General features: G+C 43.0%; 1 protein-coding gene across 1 annotated transcript in view; it reads left to right on the forward strand.

Moving 5' to 3' along the window:
* Positions 1–12,607: 12,607 nt before the first annotated feature.
* The window catches only part of OLFM4 (olfactomedin 4), a 32,606-nt gene continuing 21,617 nt past the window's right edge, over positions 12,608–23,596 (forward strand). Inside the window, exons 1-3 of the mRNA XM_007061307.4 lie at positions 12,608–12,725; positions 14,540–14,617; positions 18,044–18,196. Of these exons, the coding sequence (XP_007061369.2) occupies positions 12,624–12,725; positions 14,540–14,617; positions 18,044–18,196 (333 nt within the window). The 5' untranslated portion in view covers positions 12,608–12,623. The remainder of the gene's footprint in view (positions 12,726–14,539; positions 14,618–18,043; positions 18,197–23,596) is intronic.

Below are 23,596 nucleotides of genomic sequence, written 5' to 3' on the forward strand. Positions count from 1 at the left end.
TGTAATACCTCTAATGCCTTGTTAACTCCATCCTGGTTCCTTTTCTAAGATGGTTTGTGTACCATATCCATTATGCACATTACCCCTAGTATGCCATCTGCCTTTGCTATGTCCCAAGTTATTGATGAGCAGTTTATTCTTCCTTCTTTGAAGGCATTTTCATTTTTGCTTCTCACCTCCTTATCCACTTTCCTAGTCCTGCATGCTGTATGTAGCATATTCCTATTACACATTTATTTGTTTTCTAGCAATGTAGAGTCCTTTTTATTTTCATGTTGTCAGATTTGTCTTCTGCCTTTCTTTGTCCTGCTGGACAAAGGGATTTCGCTCCCTGCTTTCACTCCCACTTCTTTTAACTAGCTAGTTATTTCTTTTTCTTAAGTGTCCTCTTAGTTGGAATTAATTCTCACACTCCTAGCATGTTTCGTTATAGCCGGTGACATTATTGTCATTGTTCCATGCATGCACTTACAGTTCCTCTCTTAATGCTCTTCATGCATTTTAATGCCATCTAACAAAGTGTACCAGTTATCTTCCATGCTGTCTTTCCTGATGTTCATATAGCTCTCCTGCCTAGTGTCTTCATCTCTCTGTGGGTAATCTGTTTTCCTTTGGCTTTGACGCTGTTAACAGATCAAGGCTGGTTCCAATGGATAGATCCAATGCTCTCCAGTTTGCTTAATTTTAACAGATAGCAAGTTATTTTGCTAAGTGCTTGAATCACTTCTCTTTGCTCTGCCCGATGCATGTGTATCAACCCCTCTCTTTCCCGATAATTAGAGCCCTACCAAATTCAGAGTCATGAAAAATGAGTCATGGACCATGAAATCTGGTCTCCCCCGCGAAATCTGGTCTTTTGTCTACTTTTACCCTATACTATACAGATTTCACAAGGGAAACCAGTGTTTCTCAAACTGGGGGTCCCAACCCAAAAAGGGGTCCCAAGGTTATTGTAGGAGTGGTCTCGGTATTGCCACTCTTACTTCTGTGCTGCCTTCAGAGCTGGGCGGCCAGAGAGCGGTGGCTGCTGGCCAGGCATCCAGCTCTGAAGGCAGCACCCCACCAGCAGCAGCACTGAAGGTAATGGTGGCAATACCATACCATGACACCCTTACTTCCAGCCTTCAGAGCTGGTCGGCCGGAGAGTGGTGGTTGCTGGCCAGTGGCCCAGCTCTGAAGGCAGAGCCGCCCCCAGCAGCAGTATAGAAGTAAGGGTGGAAATACCATGACCCCCCCTACAATAACCTTGCAACCTCCTCTGCCACAACCCTCTTTTGGGTCAAGACCCCTACAGTTACAACATCACATCCAAAATGAAATTGACAGTTTTTAAAATCCTATGACTACGAAATTGACCAAAATGGACTCTGATTTTGGTAGGGCCCTACCTATGATGATCATTAGTGTAAACACCCTGGACCAATTTTTCCTTTTGGTCATGGCAGTTCAATCCATTACATTGTTGGGGTTACATTGTTAAGGCTGAGAAGAGAGTTGTGCCCTCTTTACAAATACAATGGTGTCCTCTGTGCTCAGTTTCAGCTCATTCTGCCTGCATTAGGCCCCTCCTATTGTAAAAACTCCCTGCTTCCCACAGTCTCTGGAACCTAAATCCTTCTTTGCTGGACCAGTTATTTTGTTGGGCACTAATATTTCTGCTCTCTTTCATCCTGGGCCTGGCAACATTATGGTGACAAAGGGATTGAGCAAAAGCATTTGCTTAACTTTTTTTTCCTCTGAAATTTTCTTTTTCAAAAGACTGGCTTAATGGTAATTGACACCGCAGTGCATTTCACAAGCATTTAAATCACTTGGTGGGGGAAAAAGAGAAGTAACTAAGTAGAGACAAGGTGGGTGGGGTAACATGTTTTATTGGACCAATTTCTTTTGGTGAAAGAGAGAACCTTTTGAGCTTACACAAAGGGAAAGGTATTTGGTGTCAGTTGGTGTGCATGTGTGAGCGTGTTCTCTCTGCCGTCCCAGCTCTGAGCAGAAAACTGGTTCAGCAGACTCAATAGTGCAACCCAGAAAGCCCACCAACTCGGTGGCGAAGGCACTTGTCTAGGTTTATTCCTGATGAACCATGGTTCTACTACCCTGGTTCTGTGGTTACAGGTACACTAACACGCATGCCTGCGACAATGGACTTGGCTCACTCAGCAGCGGGACTCTCTGCTGCCCCCTAAGCTGGACAAAGTTGCCCCTCCTATGATTTCTCTTTTATCCCTTGATACAAACAAGTTACGTATAACACTCCTGACATGTTTAGTTACCATCCCTAGAGCTTCTACCCGATGGTTTGAACAAATAGCTCCATCCATCATCCTGTCCTCCTATCCTTGTCTTACTCGGGGTCGGTGTGGTCCTGTACCATCTCCCAGGATTGTGTTTATGCCAGAACTCTACGTTGGGGTGTAGCTGTACTGACCTTCTGGCCATAGGCACCAACTCTGTGGGTGCTCCGGGGCTGGAGCACCCACTGGCAGCCCCCTATCAGCTAACCCTGTCTCCCCTCTGCCCCCAGCGTCTCCTGCCCACTGGTGGGCCCCACCGATCAGCACCTTCCTCTCCCTCCCTGCCCCGCCCCTCCCACCTGCCACAGCTGTTTCGTGGTCTGCAGGAAGCTCTGGGGGAGAGTGGGGAGGAGCGAGGATGTAGCGCACTTGTGGGAGGGGGCAAGAAGGGGTGGGGTGTGTGTGGCCTTGGGGGAGGGGGTGGAGTGGGGGCGGGGCCTGGGGTAGAGCCAGGGGTTGAGTAGCCCCGGCACACTGGAAAGTTGGCACCTATGCTTCTGGCATTTGTTTACCTGAATACCTAGTACCCACTAAAAAGAGCAGGAGGATTTGTGGCACCTTAGCGACTAACAAATTTACTAGAGCATAAGCTTTCGTGGGCTACAGCCCACTTCATTGGATGCATAGAATGGAACATATAGCAAGAAGATATATATACATACAGACGTGCTGTGTTTTAGCAATGCCAGCCATGCTTTTGCCAAGTTCATGTACCGGACAATGAACTTGTAAGCAAGCTTCTGCTTTATGACAGGGCCTGACTGTTGCTCATAGCCTGGCTTTTGCTGACTTTGGTTGAGGCCTCAGGCCTTGCACCAGGCCCAGGGCTCCAGGCTCTGTACTAGAGTACTCAGAGAGTAACTAAATAACCAAGTAAGCAGATAACCTAGTAGAACAATGTGCCTCCTGTAATACATGTTGTGAAATACTGTAATAACTCTGGTGTGAATTCTTGACTAATGTCTTAATGAGGATATCCTGCCTACTGGAAATTTATTTTGCAATACATGGATCCTTGTTATACGCAGATTCTACAAGAAAAGAAGCTGACCTGATTAGCTTCAAAAGAAACATTTTGCAATCATGTTGGATAAGGAAATGTCCTTGCCAAAACCTTGATATAATTTTTAGTCAATATGACTTAGGAATAATGTTTGCTCATTCTTTTTTTGGCTTTGGGTCAAAAATACATATTTTTTGGGGGCGTATTTCACAAGCTTTAGACAAGCTTTGTTAAATACACAATATACAGTGTACTGGACAAAATGCATTGGATGGTTGAATTTATAAGTTTCTGGGGCTTATCTCTTCTGCAGGCAAAACAGCAGAACCTCTTTTACATTAGGCTTGCAAAATATTAAGTACAATGCAACGTATTCTCTCGCTGAACTATTCTGTCAGGTTAGCACAATTAAATATTACATCCTGGTTTGGGATATGTATTTAAAAAAAAGTCAAGTCATCAGCCTGAGCTGCCGCTGGACTGTGAACACTTCACAAACAATTTGGAAATCTCAGATCAAATAGATTAGATGTGTCATTTGACATTGTCTAGCAGGTAGAGCCACGACTTAGGAATTATGGGACCTACATTCTCAGGTCTTAAATTCTCACACAGTATTTCCTGGAGCCTTGGGGCTTCTGCCTCCGGGGCATGCTGGGGCTCAGGGTGTCTGCCTCGCAGGCAGGGGTGGAAGTAAAATGCAGCTCTTACCAGTACAGGGCCGCTATGGCCCTCCCCAGAAGGGGCGGGGAGGGAGGGTCAGTGTCCCCCAGCCAGTCCATCTGCTCTCCCTGGCCTGTGCCTCCTGGGGCTCCAGCAGCGTTTTAAAGAGCCCGGGGCTCCGGCCGCTGCTGCCACAGTAGCAGCAGTGGTAGCCAGAGCCCCAGGCCCTTTTAAATCACTGTCCCAGGGCAGCTACTTCTTTCCCTGCCCCCCACTGTCGGTGGCCGGAGGAAAAAACGGGCAGCAACATTAAAGCGCTTTAACCTGTGGAACTCCATGCCAGAGGATATTGTGAAGGCCAAGACCATAACAGGGTTCAAAAAAAGAACTAGATAAATTCATGGAGGATAGGTTCATCAATGGCTATAAGCCAGGATGGGCAAGAATGGTGTCCCTAGCCTCTGTTTGCCAGAAGCTGGGAATAAGCAACAGGGGATGAATCATTTGATGATTACCTGTTCTGTTCATTCCCTCTGGGACACCTGGCACTGGTCACTGTTGGAAGACAGGATACTGGGCTAAAATGGACCTTTGGTCTGACCCAGTAGGGCCGTTCTTATGTTCCCTAGGCAAACTGTTCCAGTGCTTAATCACTTGACAGTTAGGAAGTTTTTCCTAATGTTCAACCTAAACTGCCCTTGCTGCAATTTAAGCCCATTGCTTGTTGTCCTATCCTCAGAGGTTAAGAAGAGCAATTTTTCTCTCTCCTCCTTGTAACAACCTTTTATGTACTTGAAAACTGTTATCATGTCTCCTCTCAGTCTTCTCTTCTCCAGTTTGTCCAGATCATTTTGAATTTTAATCCTATCCTCCAAAGGACTTGCAACTCCTCCCAGCTTGGTATCGTCCACAAACATTATAAGTGTATTCTCTATGCCATTATCTAAATCAGGGATCGGCAACCTTTGGCACGTGGCCCGTCAGGGAAATCAGCTGGCAGGCCGGGACGGTTTGTTTACCTGCAGTGTCCGCAGGTTCAGCCGATCGCAGCTCCCGCTGGCTGCGGTTCATCGTTTCAGGCCAATGGGGGCTGTGGGAAGTGGCAGCCAGCACATCTCTTGGCCCGCACCACTTCCCGCAGCCCCCATTGACCTGGAACGGTGAACCACGGCCAGTGGGAGCTGTGATCAGCCGAACCTGCGGACCCTGCAGGTAAACAAACCGTCCCGGCCTGCCAGCTGATTTCCCTGACGGGCCACATGCTAAAGGTTGCCGATCACTGTTCTAAATTATTGATGAAGATATTGAACAGAACCGGACCCAGAACTGATCCCCATGGGACCCCACTCATTATGTCCTTCTAGCATGACTGTGAACCACTGATAGCTACTCTCTGGGAACAATTTTCCAATCAGTTATGCACCCACCATATAGTAGCTCCATCTAGGTTGTATTTCCCTAGTTTGTTTATAAGAAGGTCATGAGAGACAGTATCAAAAGCCTTACTAAAGTCAAGATATACCACATCTACCACTTCTCCCCTATTCACAAGGCTTGTTACCCTGTGAAAGAAAGCTATCAGGTTGGTTTGACACAATTTGTTCTTGACAAATCCATGCTGACTGTTGCTTAATGCCTCATTATCTTCTAGGTGTTTGCAAATTGATTTCTTAATTATTTGCTCCATTATCTTTCTGAGTACAGGAGTTAAGCTGACTGGTCTGTAATTCCCCAGGTTGTCCTTATTTCCCTTTTTTATAAATGGGCACTATATTTGCCCTTTTCCAGTCTTCCATGACTTTTCAAAGATAATTGCTAATGGCTCAGATATCTCCTCAGTCAGCTCCTTGAGTATTCTAGGATGCATTTAATCAGGTCCTGGTGATCTGAAGATATCTAACTTGTCTAAGTAATTTTTGTTGTAGCCAGCATCGCCAGATATTTACGTGCCAGATGTGCTAAAGATTCATATGTCCCTTCATGCTCAAACTACCATTCCAGAGGACATGTGTCCATGCCAATGACGGGTTCTTCTTGATAATGACCCAAACCAGTGTGGACCAACGCATATTCATTTTCATCATCTGAGTCAGATGCCACCAGCCAGAAGGTTGAGTTTCTTTTTTGGTGGTTTGGGTTCTGTAGTTTCCGCATCAGAGTGTTGCTCTTTTAAGACTTCTGAAAGCATGCTCTACACCTCGTCCCTCTCAGATTTTGGAAGGTACTTGGCTTGAGTGCTGTAGTTATCTTTAGAAATCTCACATTGGTACCTTCTTTGCGTTTTGTCAAATCTGCAGTGAAAGTGTTCTTAAAATGAAGAACATGTTGGGCCATCATTCGAGATTACTATAACATGAAATATATGGCAGAATGCGGATAAAACAGAGCAGGAGACATACAATTCTCCCTCAAAGAGTTCAGTCACAAATTTAATTAACACATTTTTTTTTAAATGAGTGTCATCACATGGAAGCATGTTCTCTGAAATGGTGGCTGAAGCATGAAGGGGCATTTGAATGTTTCGTATATCTGGCACATAAATACCTTGCAATGCCAGCTACAAAAGTGCCATGCAAATACTTACTTTCAGGTGACATTGTAAATAAGAAGCAGGTAGCATTATGTTCCGTAAATGTAAACAAACTTGTTTGTCTGAGTGATTTTCTGAACAAGAAGTAGGACTGAGTGGACTTGTAGGCTCTAAAGTTTTACATTGTTTTGTTTTTTGAGTGCAGTTACGTAACAAAAAAAATCTACATTTGTAAGTTGCACCTCTCACGACAAAGAGATTTCACTACTTGTTTGAGGTGAATTGAAAAATACTATTGATCATTTTCACAGTGCAAATATTTGTAATAAAAATATAAAGTGAGCACTGTACACTTTGTATTCTATGTTGTAATTGAAATCAATATATTTGAAAATGTAGAAAAACATCCAAAATATTTAATAAATTTCAATTAGTATTCTATTGTTTAACAGTGCAATTAAAAGTGCAATTAATTGTGATTTTTTTTAGCTGCGATTAATTTTTTTGAGTTAATCGCGTGAGTTAACGGTGATTAATTGACAGCCCTAGTTTAAAGCAAACAGCCTACGAGTGACATACTTTGTGGTCACAAAAAAGTGACAGCATTCCATCTTAGAGAAGTTGGAGCTTGAACTGATCTTTAAGCTAGAGACTTTGGCTGGATTTTCAAAAGCACCTAAGTCACTGGGAGTTTGGCATCTAACTCATCAGTATTTTCGAAAATTCCCCCTCTTACCACTGTTTAAATCATTGCTTGTATACTATATTTGGGGATTTAATGCACAGTAATATTGTGTGTGAGAGAGAGTGAAGGTCTTAGCTATGAGTATTACCTTTGGAAGGATGATTTTGAACAGAATTGACATTTTAGTAATTAGGTAACTGACTAAATTCCTAAGCTTTAACTTTAGCATTACACTAGTTGAACTGTTATGGATGTTCCCATAATATAATTGGCAAATAAACTTCATTGGTAAATCAACAAGGGTCTGGGAATCTAAGGGAATCCCTAATTTTTGGGACAAAAATTGCCAGCCCAGATTTATATAGAATAGGATAGTTTCTTTATGTAACACGACTGTCAGACTTAGAGTAACTGATTTGGTCTATTGCCTATTGACAAATTTTAACTTTCCTTGTCAAATTCATTCTTTTTAATTTTGTAAAAAGACCCTACCAAATAACCTTCTTTATTTTGTTTTCTGTAATTCTCTCAAATTATTGTTGCTAATGAAACCTGTACATTTACAATCCTCCTCCAGTCTGTACTTTAGCTAAGGAACAGAGGCACAAGAACCGTGAGAAAGGTAACTGCTTAATTAAAATTACTTAACTAATGTGTGTTTTATACCTTTATTGTCCTTTCTGATTTGGCATCTGAAAGATCTTCTAAAGACAGATTTCTGAGGTAGAGACACAATAATGGTAATAACAGAAAGGTCTCTGTTTTGCCAGAAAAACTAGGAAAGAAATTAGCTCTGAGAAAATAGTTAGCATGGCCATTGACTTATTCACAGATCATAAATTATAATGAAAGATCTGGGAAATGCTACCCAGAATCTAGAATCCGAAAACCAAGCCCTATGAAATTAATTGAAATGTCAGAATCCCCAGAGGCTGAGCAATACATAAACTCAAAAGAAGTCCAGGAGGTTGACTCTCTGGTCTCTAGTTGAAGGGAATTGTCTCTTGATGCCAACAAATTGAAGCAGTATATGAACACTCCCAAAAGAGGGCAGTGGTCCAGGAACTTATAATACTGACCCTGGGTAAAAATGTCACTCTCAAACGTAGATGAAGAGATTAATAAGACATAACAGGAATTATTCATACACAATATATATATGATATATATATGGATATAAATGATCTTATAGGCCTTAATTTTTCGGTAGACTTTGAGCGGAGTAAGAATACTGAACTATAGAACATGTCTTACCATAGAAAGCAGTGTTAATGATGACCATACTACTCTGGGGCAGTTAGACCTTGAGGAACTGTCTCTTTAAGGGTTAAAACAGAGCATGATAACTCTGAGAGAATTCCCCTGAATAAAATCATTATCCTCATGCAGAAAGCAAGCCATATCCTGCAAAGGGGGGTAGAAAGGTCCCAGAGACCTGCTAAATAAAATGGGGCCCTGAATCCTGAGACTGACAAAATATGTTTCAACCGCCTTTACCTTAAGCCAGGAAATTCTAGGGATCCGCCAATAACACTTAATTGGCAGGAGTGGCTAGATAGGGAAGGGGGCTGGAATTGCAACTTTAATGAATACCTTCCCACAGCTCTCGAGAGGGTCCGGCAGAAGGATGTTACATGCCGTGGATGGGTTGGGTCTGTCACTGCCTTTGTGACTCAACTGTGTGACTTGACTCACTCAAATTCTAGATGCCAGGTGAAGCTTCGGGGACATTACTTATCCTTACACAGAAAGATTAAGATTTTACGTATTAATAATAATGAAGAATAATGAATCCAATTGGCACAGGTCATCTTTCCTTCAACCGATCCTTCTCAATGTGTTTTCCACCCCTTTCCTCCTCCTTTATCATCTTCCCTTTCTCAGACCTCTACAGGCCTGCTACAGGAAATCACTTAAGCTTGTACTAAATTGAAGCATGTGCTTTAAGTTCTATTTAAGTCACTCTGCTTTTAATTATTTTGTTTCCTTGAGCTCATACTTTGAGACTTCTTCTGCTGGGCTGTCAATTTTAAACTCAGGGCTGCTTGGTAGTTTGTGGTACTTGTATTTAGAGCTATCTTATAGGGGCTTTGGTCTTCTTTTTGGTAACTACAGTGTGTATCACAGCCTTCTGGTCCAAGGGAAGCTGGCAACAAAGCTGTTTATTGTAATTCATTTAATTTAAGTGGGGTTATATATATGAGCTGCAATGTCTTGCACCTTCAAATAAAAATATGCTTTTTTGTCAGGGTTTTCCTCCACCTGCTGGTGGCAGCAGGGGTGGTGGAACCGGCGGTGGCGGTGGGAGGGGGCAGGCTGGTGTCCCTGCAATGGAAACATTATGGGGGCTCTGCCCCCAAGTAAACTTACATGTCTGTGGGGGGAGAGGGACAGAGGCGAGAGCAGGACACAGAGTGGCTGGAGTGGCTGCCGTTGGGGCCAGGCACCAGGGACCCAGAGGGGCTGGAATGGGCCCAGGAGCAGGTGGGAACATCTGAAACCCTCCTTTCCAGCGTGGAGCCGCCTGCCTCTCCCTTCCCCCGATAAGCCTCAGCACCGCTCCTCACTCCCCCTCCTATCCCTTTGCCCTGTCCCATTCGCAGGGAACTTCTACCTCCCCTAGATGCCAGATTCCCTTGGGGACATTCCACAGTCTAAAGAAGGTGCGCGCAGAAGTTCATACTCACTAGGAGCCTGATTCAAGGTCTGCTGAAGTCAACGAGAGTGTTTGGATGAGGGTTTGGATCAGGCCATAGGTCAATATTCACTTAGGTGAGGATTCTCCTTAGTGCTGGTGTGGGGGATGATGTATAGACAGCATGATTTTCGCACCCTTCCCCCAGCCCTGCTCTCTTATGTCTACCCCTGAAAAGAGCATGGATCCACTAACCTGTGGAGGGACTACCACAGAGGTTGGGAGAAGGGACGCTACCAGGCCACAGAGGAAGCACTACATTGTTCTGCTCTTCTCAGCAAGAGATCCACCAAGTTTTCATCCCTTCCACCCACAAAGACAGATGGGACAATAGGGCCCATAATTTTCTCAATTAAAACAGAATCCCGCATATTAAGCAGAACACTTGGAACACCTTGGGTGGCCTGTTTGTGATTAGAAATGAACCAGACAAGCAAATATTTTAGTTACCTTGTCCTCCCAATTCCCGCACTGCCCGTTTGTTTGTGTTCTAACTGCTGTCACTCGTTGGATGTTTAGACTGCGTAATATTTTGCACACTGAGTTAACAGTGTAGCTCTAAATTTGCTCTATTGCAAATTTATACAAAATAAATCTGTGTGCTTATTCAAAGTCAACAATAGAAGGTAAACATAGAAATCTGACATACTGAGAACTATATGTCCCAAGAATTGATGAGAAACAATTTGTGCTGTCCACAGAATATAGCATGTCTTGGGACTATCTACACAACACCTCTGCCCTAGTGAAAAGTGCAGTCAAGTGGTGATAGGGCCAGATCCAAAGCTCATTTATATCAGTGGGAGTCTTTCCATTAACTTCAGTGGGCCTAGGATCATACCCATGAAGCAGAGGCTGGAACTCTGGAGACTTGGATTCTATTCCTGACTTTGTCACGCTGGCTTCCTCTCTCAGTCTATGCTACGGCAGAAAAAGGTTTGTTGATATAGCTATACAGGTCTAGTTATAGTAAACCCTTCTAGTGTACATTCAGCATCTACCAGCAAAAATGTGCTTTTGCTGGTGTAGCTTATACCAGTTCCCCAAACAAAATAAAGACTTATGCTGGTACAAAAGGACTTTTATGCACCTACACTAGGACTTTTACCAGTATAGATGTATTGTAAAAAAAAAAAAATAAAAAAAAATCACACCCCTAATCAACATTATAATACCTGCAAAACTTTCTAGTGTAGACCTGGTCTAAGTCCTAGTTGTCCCCTCTGTAAATTGGAGATGATAATAATATTAATCCACTGCTGAAAAGCTCTTTACATTCTTCAGAAGGAAGATGTGGTACATGGGAAGTGCTGTTATTACTCAGAGGAATTGGAATAACCTCATATCTGGAGGGACATAAAGTTTCTAACTTGTTTTGTAAGTCCGGAAATAGGTGGGGTAGAATATTACGTTCTGATATGGGGCCCCTTTGCACTGCTCCACGAGCACAAACAGGCGAGAAACCTGATTGAACTGGCCAGATGGGATTTCTCCTGTGTAAGGGAAATCCCCAAAGAGCCTACAGCTGCCACAGTGGCTTCCTTCAGCCTGTGCCACCTCTGCCTCACCTGCATGCTGTGGGAGCTCGTGTGGAACGCAGCTCTGCGGCACTCAGGCGTTGCGTACCCGCTGTGTAAGGTCTCAGAATCCTCCCCCTCCCTCATTTTCTTACACTTAAAGAAGCAGTACTCAGAAAACGGAACCCAAGCTGCATTCTCCACAATAAGTATGTATTGTTTAAAAATACAACTGCAGACACTAATTAAAGGTAGGGGAACTGACCTGAACTTCCACCCAAACTCACACCTAGCCTTCCTGCCAGTTTAGAAATGTCTGGATAGCCATTTTCATCCTTGCTTGCCTCTACGCCTGGCTCCAGTGAGCACTGGAAGTGGAAGTGCCTAAATGCCATGAGACCAGCTCATCGATTGCCTGAATGTCTTGAAATTTGCTGGCAAACCATGTAGATCTTCGTGCTCCCACGCAAAGGGCCGTTCCACAGTGTGCTGTTCCCTGATCTCCGCTGCTTCAGGAGCCATGGTACCAAAGCTATAGGATGGGCGGACTGTCTTAGCATTATCTTGCAGGTTTGCTGGGGCTGTTCTTTAGCTCATCCCCCTCCCCTCTCCAATGGTTGGCCTTTAGCCCAAATTTGTGGAGCCCCATGTGCTCATGTTAAAAGGCATCCAGGGGCTTAGAGAAAGGGAAGGATGCTCCTTTGACATTGTATGTGAAATGACCTAACTTGAGGTGCTTTCACCCCATCTGAGTTTAGAAGCAGGGTTAGGAAGATGATGTGGTCCAGGTTGTCTATGTGCTCCTGAAAGGATTTACAATAAAAATACGGATAAAAGTCCAGTAAAAGGAAGCAGCTATTCTCCCTCCTCCTCCAAAACCACCAAGAATGCATTTTAATCATTGCAGTCCTATCAAATTAATTGTTCTGTCCATTGTGTACTTATTCCTTTGTGGCTCTCAGAGAACAAGATTAGATACTGGGAATGAGGAAGGGCTTTGCGGTACAAAAGGGCAGGGTGGTTAATTTTTGACAGCAGGCAATGAAAAAGTTATCTTTGTATAATAGTAGTTCAGTCACTTTCTGTGCTGAGATTCACTCACCTTTATGAGAAGTGTCAATAAATATTACACAAGTTCCTCTTTCTAAGCACAAAACTCCTGCTGGGGGAATTCCCAGAGCACACTATAAAAGGGCTCTGTCTGTCCTTTCTCCATCATACCTGTTTGCTGAGAAGATGAAGTGTGCAAACTTGGCTGTGCTGCTGGTCTTTCTACAAAATGCCATTGCACTGAATGCAGCCACCACCACCGCCGTCACCACCACACTCCATAATGTGGTAAGATGCGTATTATGATTTTCACAGGCTCTAACGTATTCTTGTTTCCTCTCACTATTCAGGTTGCTAGGAACATCTTTTAAAATTATTTGAGGCAAGTTTTCAGATCTCCACTCGTTCTGTGGGCTCTCTGCAGGTAGCAAGTGTAAAATACTGCCTTTAACAAATGTGCTGGGATTTAATTATAAATCCGAAAACAGATTACACTGTTTTAAAAAGCCAAAATTCTGCCTTCAGTTAGGCAAATGCAACTCCCATCGAGAATCTGAATAGAGTTTAAATGCAAAATGCAGGTTGTATTTAATTAAATATGGTTTGTACTTGAGACAAACTCAATCCAAAACCACACATGCAAACACCCCTCAGCCTTTTGGAGTGTTGAAGATCTGGATCTAGATCTCCGTGTCTCAGGTTCATTTGTCCAGCACTTTGAAAACATAATGCACTATATGAGTTCTAGGTGATACTATTAATGCAGTCTAGTAGGCCTTGAAAGTGCTGTGGACTCACGTAGGGAACTCAGCATCTAAGGAGAGGGAATGTTTTTTCACTGCAGCATGAATAAGCAGTGGCAATTCCTGGCAGTAAGAATCAAGGCTGAAGTGTAAATACATAATGATAAGCTGAGGACGCGGGAATTTAGTATGTCAGAGATTTCTCCTCATTATGCTCACTCTTGGGTAAACCATAATTCATGCAGACATTTGTAAAATTTATGATGCTCCTTGTAACTCTGCTGTTAATCACCATCAGCCCCCCCTGTACAACACTATCAGGGGGCCAGACAAATGGTTGGGTATATTATCTTTTTGACAAGCTGGCCCAAAAAAATCCTGTTTTCTCTGAATCAGTTTAAACGAGTAGCCCTTTTCCTGTCATCTTCCAGTTCCTCAGCTGGCTGTTTTAGGGGCTCCTTAGGAGTGGGACTGTCTGACTGGCTTGGGGAATGAGGGAGCAGGTGATGGGGATGCAGCAGCATGAGGAGCTGAACAGGTTCTTGGATGAAGTAGTGGGAGGCCTTCAGGGGAAGCTGGCTAAAACTGGGGCTCCAGAGCTCTGTCAGAATGGAGTTCTGCTTCAGCGTGGCTTTGAAGTTGTGCAGCTGGGGAGGACACCTGCCACGCGGAGCTCCTGCAGGAATGGCACATTGCTCTTGTACGGCTGGCTAGCAGCTGCCTCCTTATGCAAGCCCCTTCCTGCCCCACACTCCTCTAGTTTAATCACATCATTTAATGCACAGTTTATCAAATGGTTTTGTAACCATTGGAGATTGCCATGGTTCCCATTCGGTGGAACTCAGCTGCGTACGGTGGTTGGGTCCGTCCCTGCGGTATTTTGTGCAGTATTTTGTGCAGTACACAGGCCCTTGATTACGGTAGACTCTCAGGGATGCATATTAAGGTTAAAGAGTGACATCCAATCTTGCCAGTGCTACGGAGGGGTAGGACCTGACACCATATTCCATAAGATGGCAGTGAGAGGGTATATATTACTTTAGCATAAATAATGCACATTGTTTTGCACAGACTGAGCATTCAAGGCCTTTCATTGATCACATGAAGCTTTTTTCAAAGGAAGGACTCCACGAAACAGCGTTGTACCAGAAGAAACATTAACCGTCTCAGCAGTCAGTCAGAAATCCCAATCAACGTTAGAGCTGCTGGAGATGGCTCCCTTAACAAAATCAAAGTGTTTCAGAATACTGACGAATACGGAATGCTGATTGTCTGTCGGGAGGGGGGGGGTCATGATTTAAACAGGGATGGAACATGTAGTGTGTTGCATTGTAACAGGTGTTTTTGTTTCCTTTCCAGACTACACCTCTTCCTAGCTTGGTGGAATATCTGACTGAACCTCAGGCCACACTCAACAAACCTCAGTTTATGACAGAGGTATACCATTGTTTACTGTTCTTGGAAAGCTATAGTAAACATCATCATTAAGATAAGAGAGATGTGTGATCTAGTAAATTAAGCGCAAATCAGGTTGTTTAGAGGTCTAATCCTGGCTGTCACAGGACTCTGTGTCCTCTGAGCCAAATTGCTTAAGCTGAAACTTGAGCTCAGGATTTTGAAAATTAATTTCCTAAATTTAGGTTCCTAAATCCATATATAGTCACTGTAACCAGGCGCAGACTCACCGGCAGCACCTCCTGCTGGTCGTCTCGGGGAATTAGCGTTCCAGCCTCCGGAGCGCCCTCTTCAGGCTGGTGTCTCGCCTTACTGCTGGCTCCCATGTCCCTCCCAGGACCCCGGTGCCCCTTTCACTGGGTGCTGCCCCCCACCCACTATCCCTATCTCGCCTCAGTCGTAGGCTCCTGCCAGTCACCAACTAGCCCCCGTGCCCTGGGGCAGACTGCAGTATGAGCCACTCATCACCGGCAAGGTTGGGTTTGGACTGCTGCTTCTGCCTACCCGTGGCTGCCCCTGCAACCCCCGTGCCTAATAGGCCTTCCCAGGCCTGCAGCCTGGGGCTTTCCTAGGCCAGAGCTCCCAGGCTCCCTTGGCCTTTGCCCAGCCCTGCTCCAAACTGGGTCCTCTATTCAGGTCTCTGCAGCCAGATCCCTCCTTCTCAGAGCTAGAGAGAGAGTGCTCTTCTGCTCCTGGCCCGCTGGGTCTGTTTGGGGCGTGGCCCCCAGCTGCAGCTACTCTGCCAATCAGCCCAGCTCTTCCCCTGCCCCAGCCCTCTCCCAGGGCTATCTTAAACCCCTCTGGGCCCGAGCGGGGTGTCCACCCCGCTACATCGCCCAAATAAATGGCCTGGTTTTCAGAAATGCTCAGCACCCAGCAGCTCTCATTTACTTTATTAAGCTACAAATATTTGGACCAGGCTGAATAATATTTCTTTTAGACTCAGATACCTTTATGTAATACATGATTTAATTTTACAAACAGAACTTTTGCAGTCAAGTCCTTGCCGCAGGCTAGGACAGTTTGCTCTCTGTTAAATACTAAATGAAGCCTATTTAGCTTTTAAAAATACACACACCAACCAACCAACCAACCAAAAAGAGCCAAACTTCAGCATATTTTTATGTAGGACTTGGAAAGATGTTATGACCAAAATTAATAATTCTATTGACATTGCACTGTGATCAAAGGACTCAGGGACCCAGGAAGATCTTAATAAATAATAATAATAATAATACTGCTTACGGTTTCATCAATATCATGAACCCAGCATACTATAATGTCAATGGAAGAAATGAAACAATTCTGTCAACATCATATCAAGTCTGAGGAAGCTATGAACTTGATGTGATGTTAATGTGCAAAGGCCCTGAAATCTGCAACCATTGTTCATGCTGAATAGTTCTACTGAAACCTGTCCCTCTAAATTCCTGCTAAACGTCATCAACCTTTAATTCTTTGTTCTTACAGGAGTTCAGTGATTCAACCTATTGATGCCATTTATTTTTTTGGAGGAAGGATAGTCTTATGGTTAAGGCACTAGCCCGGGGCTCAGGGAATTTGGGATGGTCCAGTGGTTGGGGCTTTGGAGAGCTGGATTCAGATTGCTGCTCTGCCACAGACTTCTTGTGTGACCTCGGGCAAGTCATTAACTTCTCTGTGCCTCAGTTCGCCGTCTGTACAATGGGGATAATAGCACTTCCCTACCTCACAGAGGTGTTGTAAGACAAATACATTAAAGATTCTGAGGTGCTCAGATAATAGGGCAATGGGTGCCATAAAAGACAGAATTCTTGCCCCTGCCACAAATGTCATGTGTGATCTTGGCCAAGTTACTTAAACTTTCTGGGTCAAATGCTGGCTCCCGTTGAAGTCAACAGCAAAATTCCCATTGCCTTCAACGGGGTTCCTCATTGGTAAAACAGGGATAACAATATTTCTTCTTCCCACCCTTTAGCTATCTTGTCTGTTTAGACTTTAACCTCTTTAAGGCAGGGGCTGTCTTTTAGTATGTATATGTACATCTTCTAGCATAATGAGGCCAAACCTCAGCGGGGGTAACTAGGCACTCCTACAATACAAATAATAATTTTTTAAAAAGTAGTTGAATCCATCCATTGACGTTTGGTGGGTTTTTGATAGTTTAAATCCACTTTTAAAAGAGTTATTTAATTTATTAAATAAACATAGATAATGGGCAGTTTGTAATCTGTCTGAGGGATAAAATAATGCCCCCTCCCTGCAGGCTAGCACAGATGGGGGCCTTATCAAAGGTAAGTACAATAACCGTATTTGACTGTTAATTGGATGTTTTCCTCTCTGCTCCTTTTTTCACCATTCCTGCTGAGCAGAATTCAAATCCAGTAAAGTGAGGAGTCTGAGGGTGACAATTCCAAAAGCACCTAAGGGAGTTAGGAGCCCAAGGCCCATTTTTAATAATGACCGAGGCCCAGATTTTTAAAAGCTATTTAAGCATTCCTGCACTCAGTGTTGCAATGTCTAACCAATTTAGGTGTCTCAATTTCATTTTTAAAAGGGATTTAGGAGCCCAAATTTAGGGATTGTGTTAATCAATAAAGGAAGCACTGAATGTGGAACAGAAGCCTGTTTATGTCACTTTATTGGAAGTGGACAAATTTAGTCATGGTACAAAACTACTCATAAAAGCGATATTCACCAGCCAATATTTTATTATTTTTTAACTCTAACTGCCCCAATTAAAAAACTTGTTTATACCTCTGTGCACTGATGGAGCAGCGATAAATGTCCCTCACTCCACTCAGTACCCTGCAGTAGCTGGCATAGCAGCTCTCATGTGAATGTGGTTGAGTATACAACCTGTTTACCAGGGCTAGCTGAAAAATATCAAATGAATCATATTCCCAATGGGGAAAATAGGGTTTAGTCAAAATCAAAATTTTCCATGAAAATAGATCAATTTCTTTGGATTCTTCCATCAGTAAAATCCAAACAAACTTTGTAAAGTGCTTTGAATTAATGGACTAAAAGCACTAACTGGACCTGATGCAAAGACCATTAAAAGCAATGGAAAGACTGCCAATAAGATTTAATATTATTATTTCCTGCTCTGCCATTGACTGTCTGATCTTAGAAAAATCACTTAACTTTCCTGTACCTCAGTTTTGCCAGTGTTAAAATGGTTATAATAGAATTTAACTACCTCTATAGAGGTGGGGTGAAGCTTAACGAATTAATATAGGAAAATACTTGGAGTTTATTGGAAGAAAGTTGTAATGAATAAATGCTTTCAGGGTCAGTATTATTTTTATTAATGATTACAGCTCAACTTTTCCCTGCCTGGGGACTGTTGTCAGTCCTTTGCTGTTGTTTCCTAGTAGCATATTGACAATTTTTTATTTGCTTTCTGAAACAAACTTGTTCTTACAGCCATTTGCCAATGTAACCGGCTCTTTGAATGAAAATGGAGTGTGCCAATGCTCAGTGTACCTGCCAGACACCACGTTTCCTGTGCAGAAGGTCGAGATGCTGGAAATCACAGCCCAAGTGCTTTCTGAGAAATTTGAAACAGAACTTACTAAAGTAAGGATTTTTGGTTTTTCTTTTAAAAAAAAATCTACCAGTCCTATTGTTAGTGAATGTGAAACAGTCCAGCAGTCAGAACTTTGCAGGGTCTGCCTTCCAAGCAACGGCAGCAAGGGGCTTGTAAAAATTGCAAGGAAAAGGGTGACTAAACAAAAAATGTTCAATATTGTAGCATGCAAGCAGGGCCTTATAATAACATGAGTTTCAAATATCCTCATTCCTGGGCCTATATAGGCAGTCCCTAGGGAGGTGCGGAGTCCGGGGCGGAAGTGATGGATTCATCTCTTCCAGGACCGACTGCGCTGGCCAATCGCACTGGCCTGTGGGGCCCCGCAAAGCATGGGGCCTTGAGCGGTCGCCCCAATTCGCCCTACCCAAAGGACATGGTGTTCTTGGAAGGATGGAGGAAGGGCTATGCTACTCTTTATTAACCACGGAACAATCTTGTTGGCTTGTAATTGCTATATACAGTCACAGAGGAAGCCATGATTCCTGCTCCCTCCTGTGTTATTACTTGTATGTAACCAGCTTATGGGAGGGAATGAGAGAAGAGAGAGCAAATGTCAGCTCAGCCCAGGGTGAAGCATGGGCAAAAATCCACCCCCTCACCTCCTCCATTCCCTTAACAGTTGAAAAAAAATCAGTTATTTTCTCGGTCAACATCCGATGCTCTAGCAATGACTACTGAATTATGCATTCTAGTTAAAGACAAACTCCTTATCCTTACACTACTTTGCTTGTTTGTTACAAGGATTCAGATCTCATTTTTCTTGCAAAAATCAGGCAAAACTAGGGGACTACCATGGTTTCTTGAGAGAAGGAGAACCTGCATTTGATTTTTGCTGGTAGATGAATATTCAGGGTTTAAATTAGGTGTCCATAAGAAAGTGTTTGACTTTTCCAGGAGCCAGACATCTTAAAAAATGAAGTGTCCTTGAATTAATCAGTAGAAAAGGCACAGCAGTAAATTATAAATTCTAACCATAAATATTCATAACTCTCTTCTAGTATAATCAAGAATAGATAAGAAGTTATGCATAAAAACACAACAATGGGGGGCATAATCCTATAGAAAGTCTTTTCAGTTAAAATAATTTGCTTTGAAATAACTAGCGCAAACGATGACATACATTCAGTTGTCAGTGGAGATATGAAGGGCAATTTGACAAATCTCAGTGCCTCTCAGCACAAGAGTTACCTGATAGCTTTAGGAGGAAAATGGAACTTGACATTAATGATCCATGAAAACACTAGGTATTTAAGGTGTTCCCAAAGTGCTCCCATTGTGGTCAGTGGCAAAATTTCAATAGCTTGCAACAGGACAGGATCAGGTCTATTATTCTCATCCTGAAACTTGGACTAATTTTGCAAGGCCCTCCCGAATCCGAGAGGATTGAAATAAGACTCAACTGAAGCCAATCTCCTGTTGAAGTGAAACTCTGCATTGGGAGTTTTGCCTGAGTAAGGACCAAGTATGGATGGCAGGAATTGGCTGATTTTTTGAAACCCTGTAGCCGTTCTCTATTAAAAAAATGGCTGGACTCTAGTGACCTCAGCTGATGTTGTTTTCTCTAAGTCAATGGAGCTCTGGCTGTGTATACCAGTTCAGGAGTTGGCCCTCACTTTTCAACTCCAGTGGTAGATACCAAAAAAAATCTTGACCTAGTCTGAGTTTCACTGCACTTTATCATGTTGCGTCTGATCAGCCAAACAGTGTTGCAATGCATCAAGTTAGATATAGTGTGACAGATCCTCCAATGTGATCCAGGCAAAGAGATATCAGGTCAGAAATGAAAACAAACACACTGTATTTTTGTTTAACTATGGGGGTGTTACAACTTCATAGATAATTATTATGTTGCTTGACTATAGAACGAAAAAGATACCAGGCGTTGACCTGTTCATCTCTGAGTTCAAGTAAAATTGAAATGTCTGGAGAGGGGCAGAAGATGCTTGAATCTATGTGCATATTTGTACTTGTCTCATGTAAACATATTTCTCAGGCTCTCTTTGAAATGAGTTTTTTACCTTTCTAGATGTACAGTTACTTCTCAGTGTGTAACCCAATGTACTGCTTGTTTCCTGAAAATACTTATGGACAAAATGAAACAATAAAACCAAAAGATCTCCCAACTCATCCTAGCGTTAGAGGGGTCTGAACCAAAACTCTGGGTTCCAAGCACCCCCAAACTATGGGGATGTTCAGATCCACATCCAATTTTGCAACCCAGACTCATCTTTACACATTATGGAGTGGAAGCGACCACTGACCTATTGTGAAAGTTAAAACAACTAGGCAAATCATAAACACTTGGATTTGGGTTTTGAATCTGAGAACCACTTTACAAAGAGGGTTGGAATAACAAACAGATCCTCAACTAATTTAAATGGATGAAGCACCATGGAAGTTAGTTTACAACTTGCTAATTTACACCCGCTGAGGATGTGTCCCAAATGCCATAACTACATTTCACCATCCCATTGTGGTTGGGTTCAATCTTGCCCTACTTACTTAGTCAAAACTCCATTTGAAGCTAATGGGAGTTTTTCCTGAGTAAGACTTGCAGGATCCAGCCCTTTAAGAGGTGCTATACATGCATTAGAAGCCCTAGATATACAACCTGATTGAATCCCTAAGCTTTTGTCTGATTGTAGGCTGTTAATTCAACAAGCAAAGGGGGCCCTTTTATAAAATCAGCAGGCAGTGAATTTCACAGACAAAGAGATACTCCGATATTCCAAAGCATAAAAAACTGTTGCCTGAAAATGTTGGACTAATTTTCTCATCTGTAATTTGAAACCTTGCTAGCAAAATTATCATGATAAAAAAATTACCTGTTAGACTAATGCGGGAATCAACTTTTGTTCGCAACAGTGAATAGGAGTATGGTTCTCTTTGTGCACCACATTAAAAGGGAAGAATAGCAACGTTAACCCCATGGGAGAATTTGCCTTTCAGTGCTTTGACCACAATGCCCAGAACATGCTCGGGCAATAAAAACAGGAAGAGCAAACACACCTGCCCAACAGAGATGAAAAATACATTCAAAACAGATTATTCTGTTGGAAATATTCCTCTTGATCTCAGCTGGGTTATATGACATGCGGGTGGCATGCTCACCATGTGATCACGGAGATCAGACTTGCCTGTGGCCAATGCACTTGCACGTGAATTGCTTGCTCATGTCATTTCTATCCCCCTTTCCCTCCCTCTCCATCCTTTTTCATTTTATGTCTTCCTTCTGCTTCCTCATTCCTCCACTCCCACCCTCCACCTGCATGCTGGAGGAGTGTCTGCTTGCATGCTGAGTAACCTGTGTTGATAAATACCAGTTTTGGGTAACTGACACAATAAATGAACATTACAGATTTTCTCCCTGCCCTTTTCAGGCCCTTAGTGTGACAATGCTTGCAAAGCAGGAAAAACTAGATAGGAATTATTCTTACGCATGCCTAAAAAATAGATGAATTTTATATTTCTTTAACGGTGCAATTCACCCCCTGCAGAGGTCCACCACAAGGCCTATGCACTGCTCAAACCCCACTGCAAAGCTCTGTGATGAATGCGAGATGCATGCGAGGTGAATATTGATCTGTACCCCAAAATGTGGTTTATGCACTAGATTTCTGAGATGGTGTGTTGGCCTGTTAGAGGGGAGCAGATGGTTTCAACACAATCCCCCACAGGTAGATACAGTCACAAGCTATTAAGGCAAAATGGGTCTAACTGCCAAGCAATAGAGCAGCCATCATGGGAGGCATTCTCCTAGATGGCCCAGCTGGGCAACTGGGAAAAAACAGTCTGAGTCAGAAGGAAGACTGGGCTGTGTAACACACTCCAAATAGGGCTTATGTAGTGCCTCTGCCTTGTGCTGGCCCTCTGCATTTTGCCCAAATTGAAAAAAACAGATCAATACATCTGAGAAAACCAAAACTCCTGGGCTCAGGCCTGAAGCTCTTACTTATGAGAGTAGCCCTTACTTAGGCTGGTAGTCCACTGACTTCAGTGGATTGCAGATTTGGCATATTTTTGGCGACTAGCTTTTCTTTTAAAGCATTTGTTTTCTTTGAATATTTTAATATTATTAGCATCGGGATAGATACCCACATTTCTGAACGTTTGTGCCTGTGGTATAGGTAATTCCACACATCAGTACGCGTTTTCTCCACATGGTTGCCACTTTGTGCTCACCGGTTTGTGAACGCAAATGCATTTTTATGCATGCGGTGGGGTCATGTGCAAATTTTACAGGCACAGTTTAGACACCAACTTTTAAAACATCTTCCCCACAGAGATTACTGGGGAAATCTCCCAGCTCTCACTAGATTTTTTGTGAGTAGCAAGGTAGTCAAAATCCATCTAAATCCTCTATTCAAACAACATGAGGGTGGTGAAACCCTGGAATGCGTTACCTAGGGAGGTGGTGGAATCTCCTTCCCTAGAAGTTTTTAAGGTCAGGCTTGACAAAGCCCTGGCTGGGATGATTTTGTCGGGGATCAGTCCTGCTTTGAGCAGGGGGTTGGACTAGATGACGTCCTGAGGTCCCTTCCAACCCTGATATTCTATGATTCTATGAACATGGATCTTGTTCTATGCACTGGCCCACGTTAGGGTGGAGGTAGGGAAATTTAGACATACCTATGGTGAACGTCCAGTCAGTTAGCTCCATATATGGAGATAAATTTAAACAGACACTATTTGTTTTGATTGCCAAGTACAACACCTTTAATCATTCCTAAGCTTGAATTTACACAGGACTAAAACAATGAGAGCCAGATCCTCAGTTAGTGTAAATAAGGGACTCAGTTGGTGTAACCAGGAGATATTCAAAGATCTGAAACTCAAAAAAGAGTCATACAAAAGTGGAAACTAGGTGAAATTACAGAGGATGAATATTAAAAAAACCCAACAGAAGCATGAAGGGACAAAATTAGAAAGGCCAAGGCAAAAAACCCCAAGATTAATCTAGCTTGAGACATAAAAAGTAACAAGAAAACATTTTACCAATATATGAGAAGCAAGAAGATGACCAAGGACAGGAGAGGCCCATTACTCAATGAGCAGGGAAAGACAATAACAGAAAACACAGCAATATCTGAAGTGTTAATTGCCTTTTTTGTTAATATTTTCACCAAAAACATTAGCACTGATTGGATGACTAATATAGTGAACATCAGTGCAAATGGGGTAGGATCTGAGGCTAAAATAAGGAAAGGACAAGTTAAGAATTACTTAGATGAATTAAATGTCTTCAAGCTGGCAGGGCCTGATGAAATACATCATAGAATACTTCAGGAAAATATTGAAAATATTGCTGAGCTATTAGCAATGATCTTTGAGAACTCATGGAGGATGGCAGAGATCCCAGAGGCCTGGAAAAGGGCAAATATAGCACC

The sequence above is a fragment of the Chelonia mydas genome, chromosome 1, assembly GCF_015237465.2.
Source record: "Chelonia mydas isolate rCheMyd1 chromosome 1, rCheMyd1.pri.v2, whole genome shotgun sequence".
NCBI lineage: Eukaryota > Metazoa > Chordata > Testudines > Cheloniidae > Chelonia > Chelonia mydas.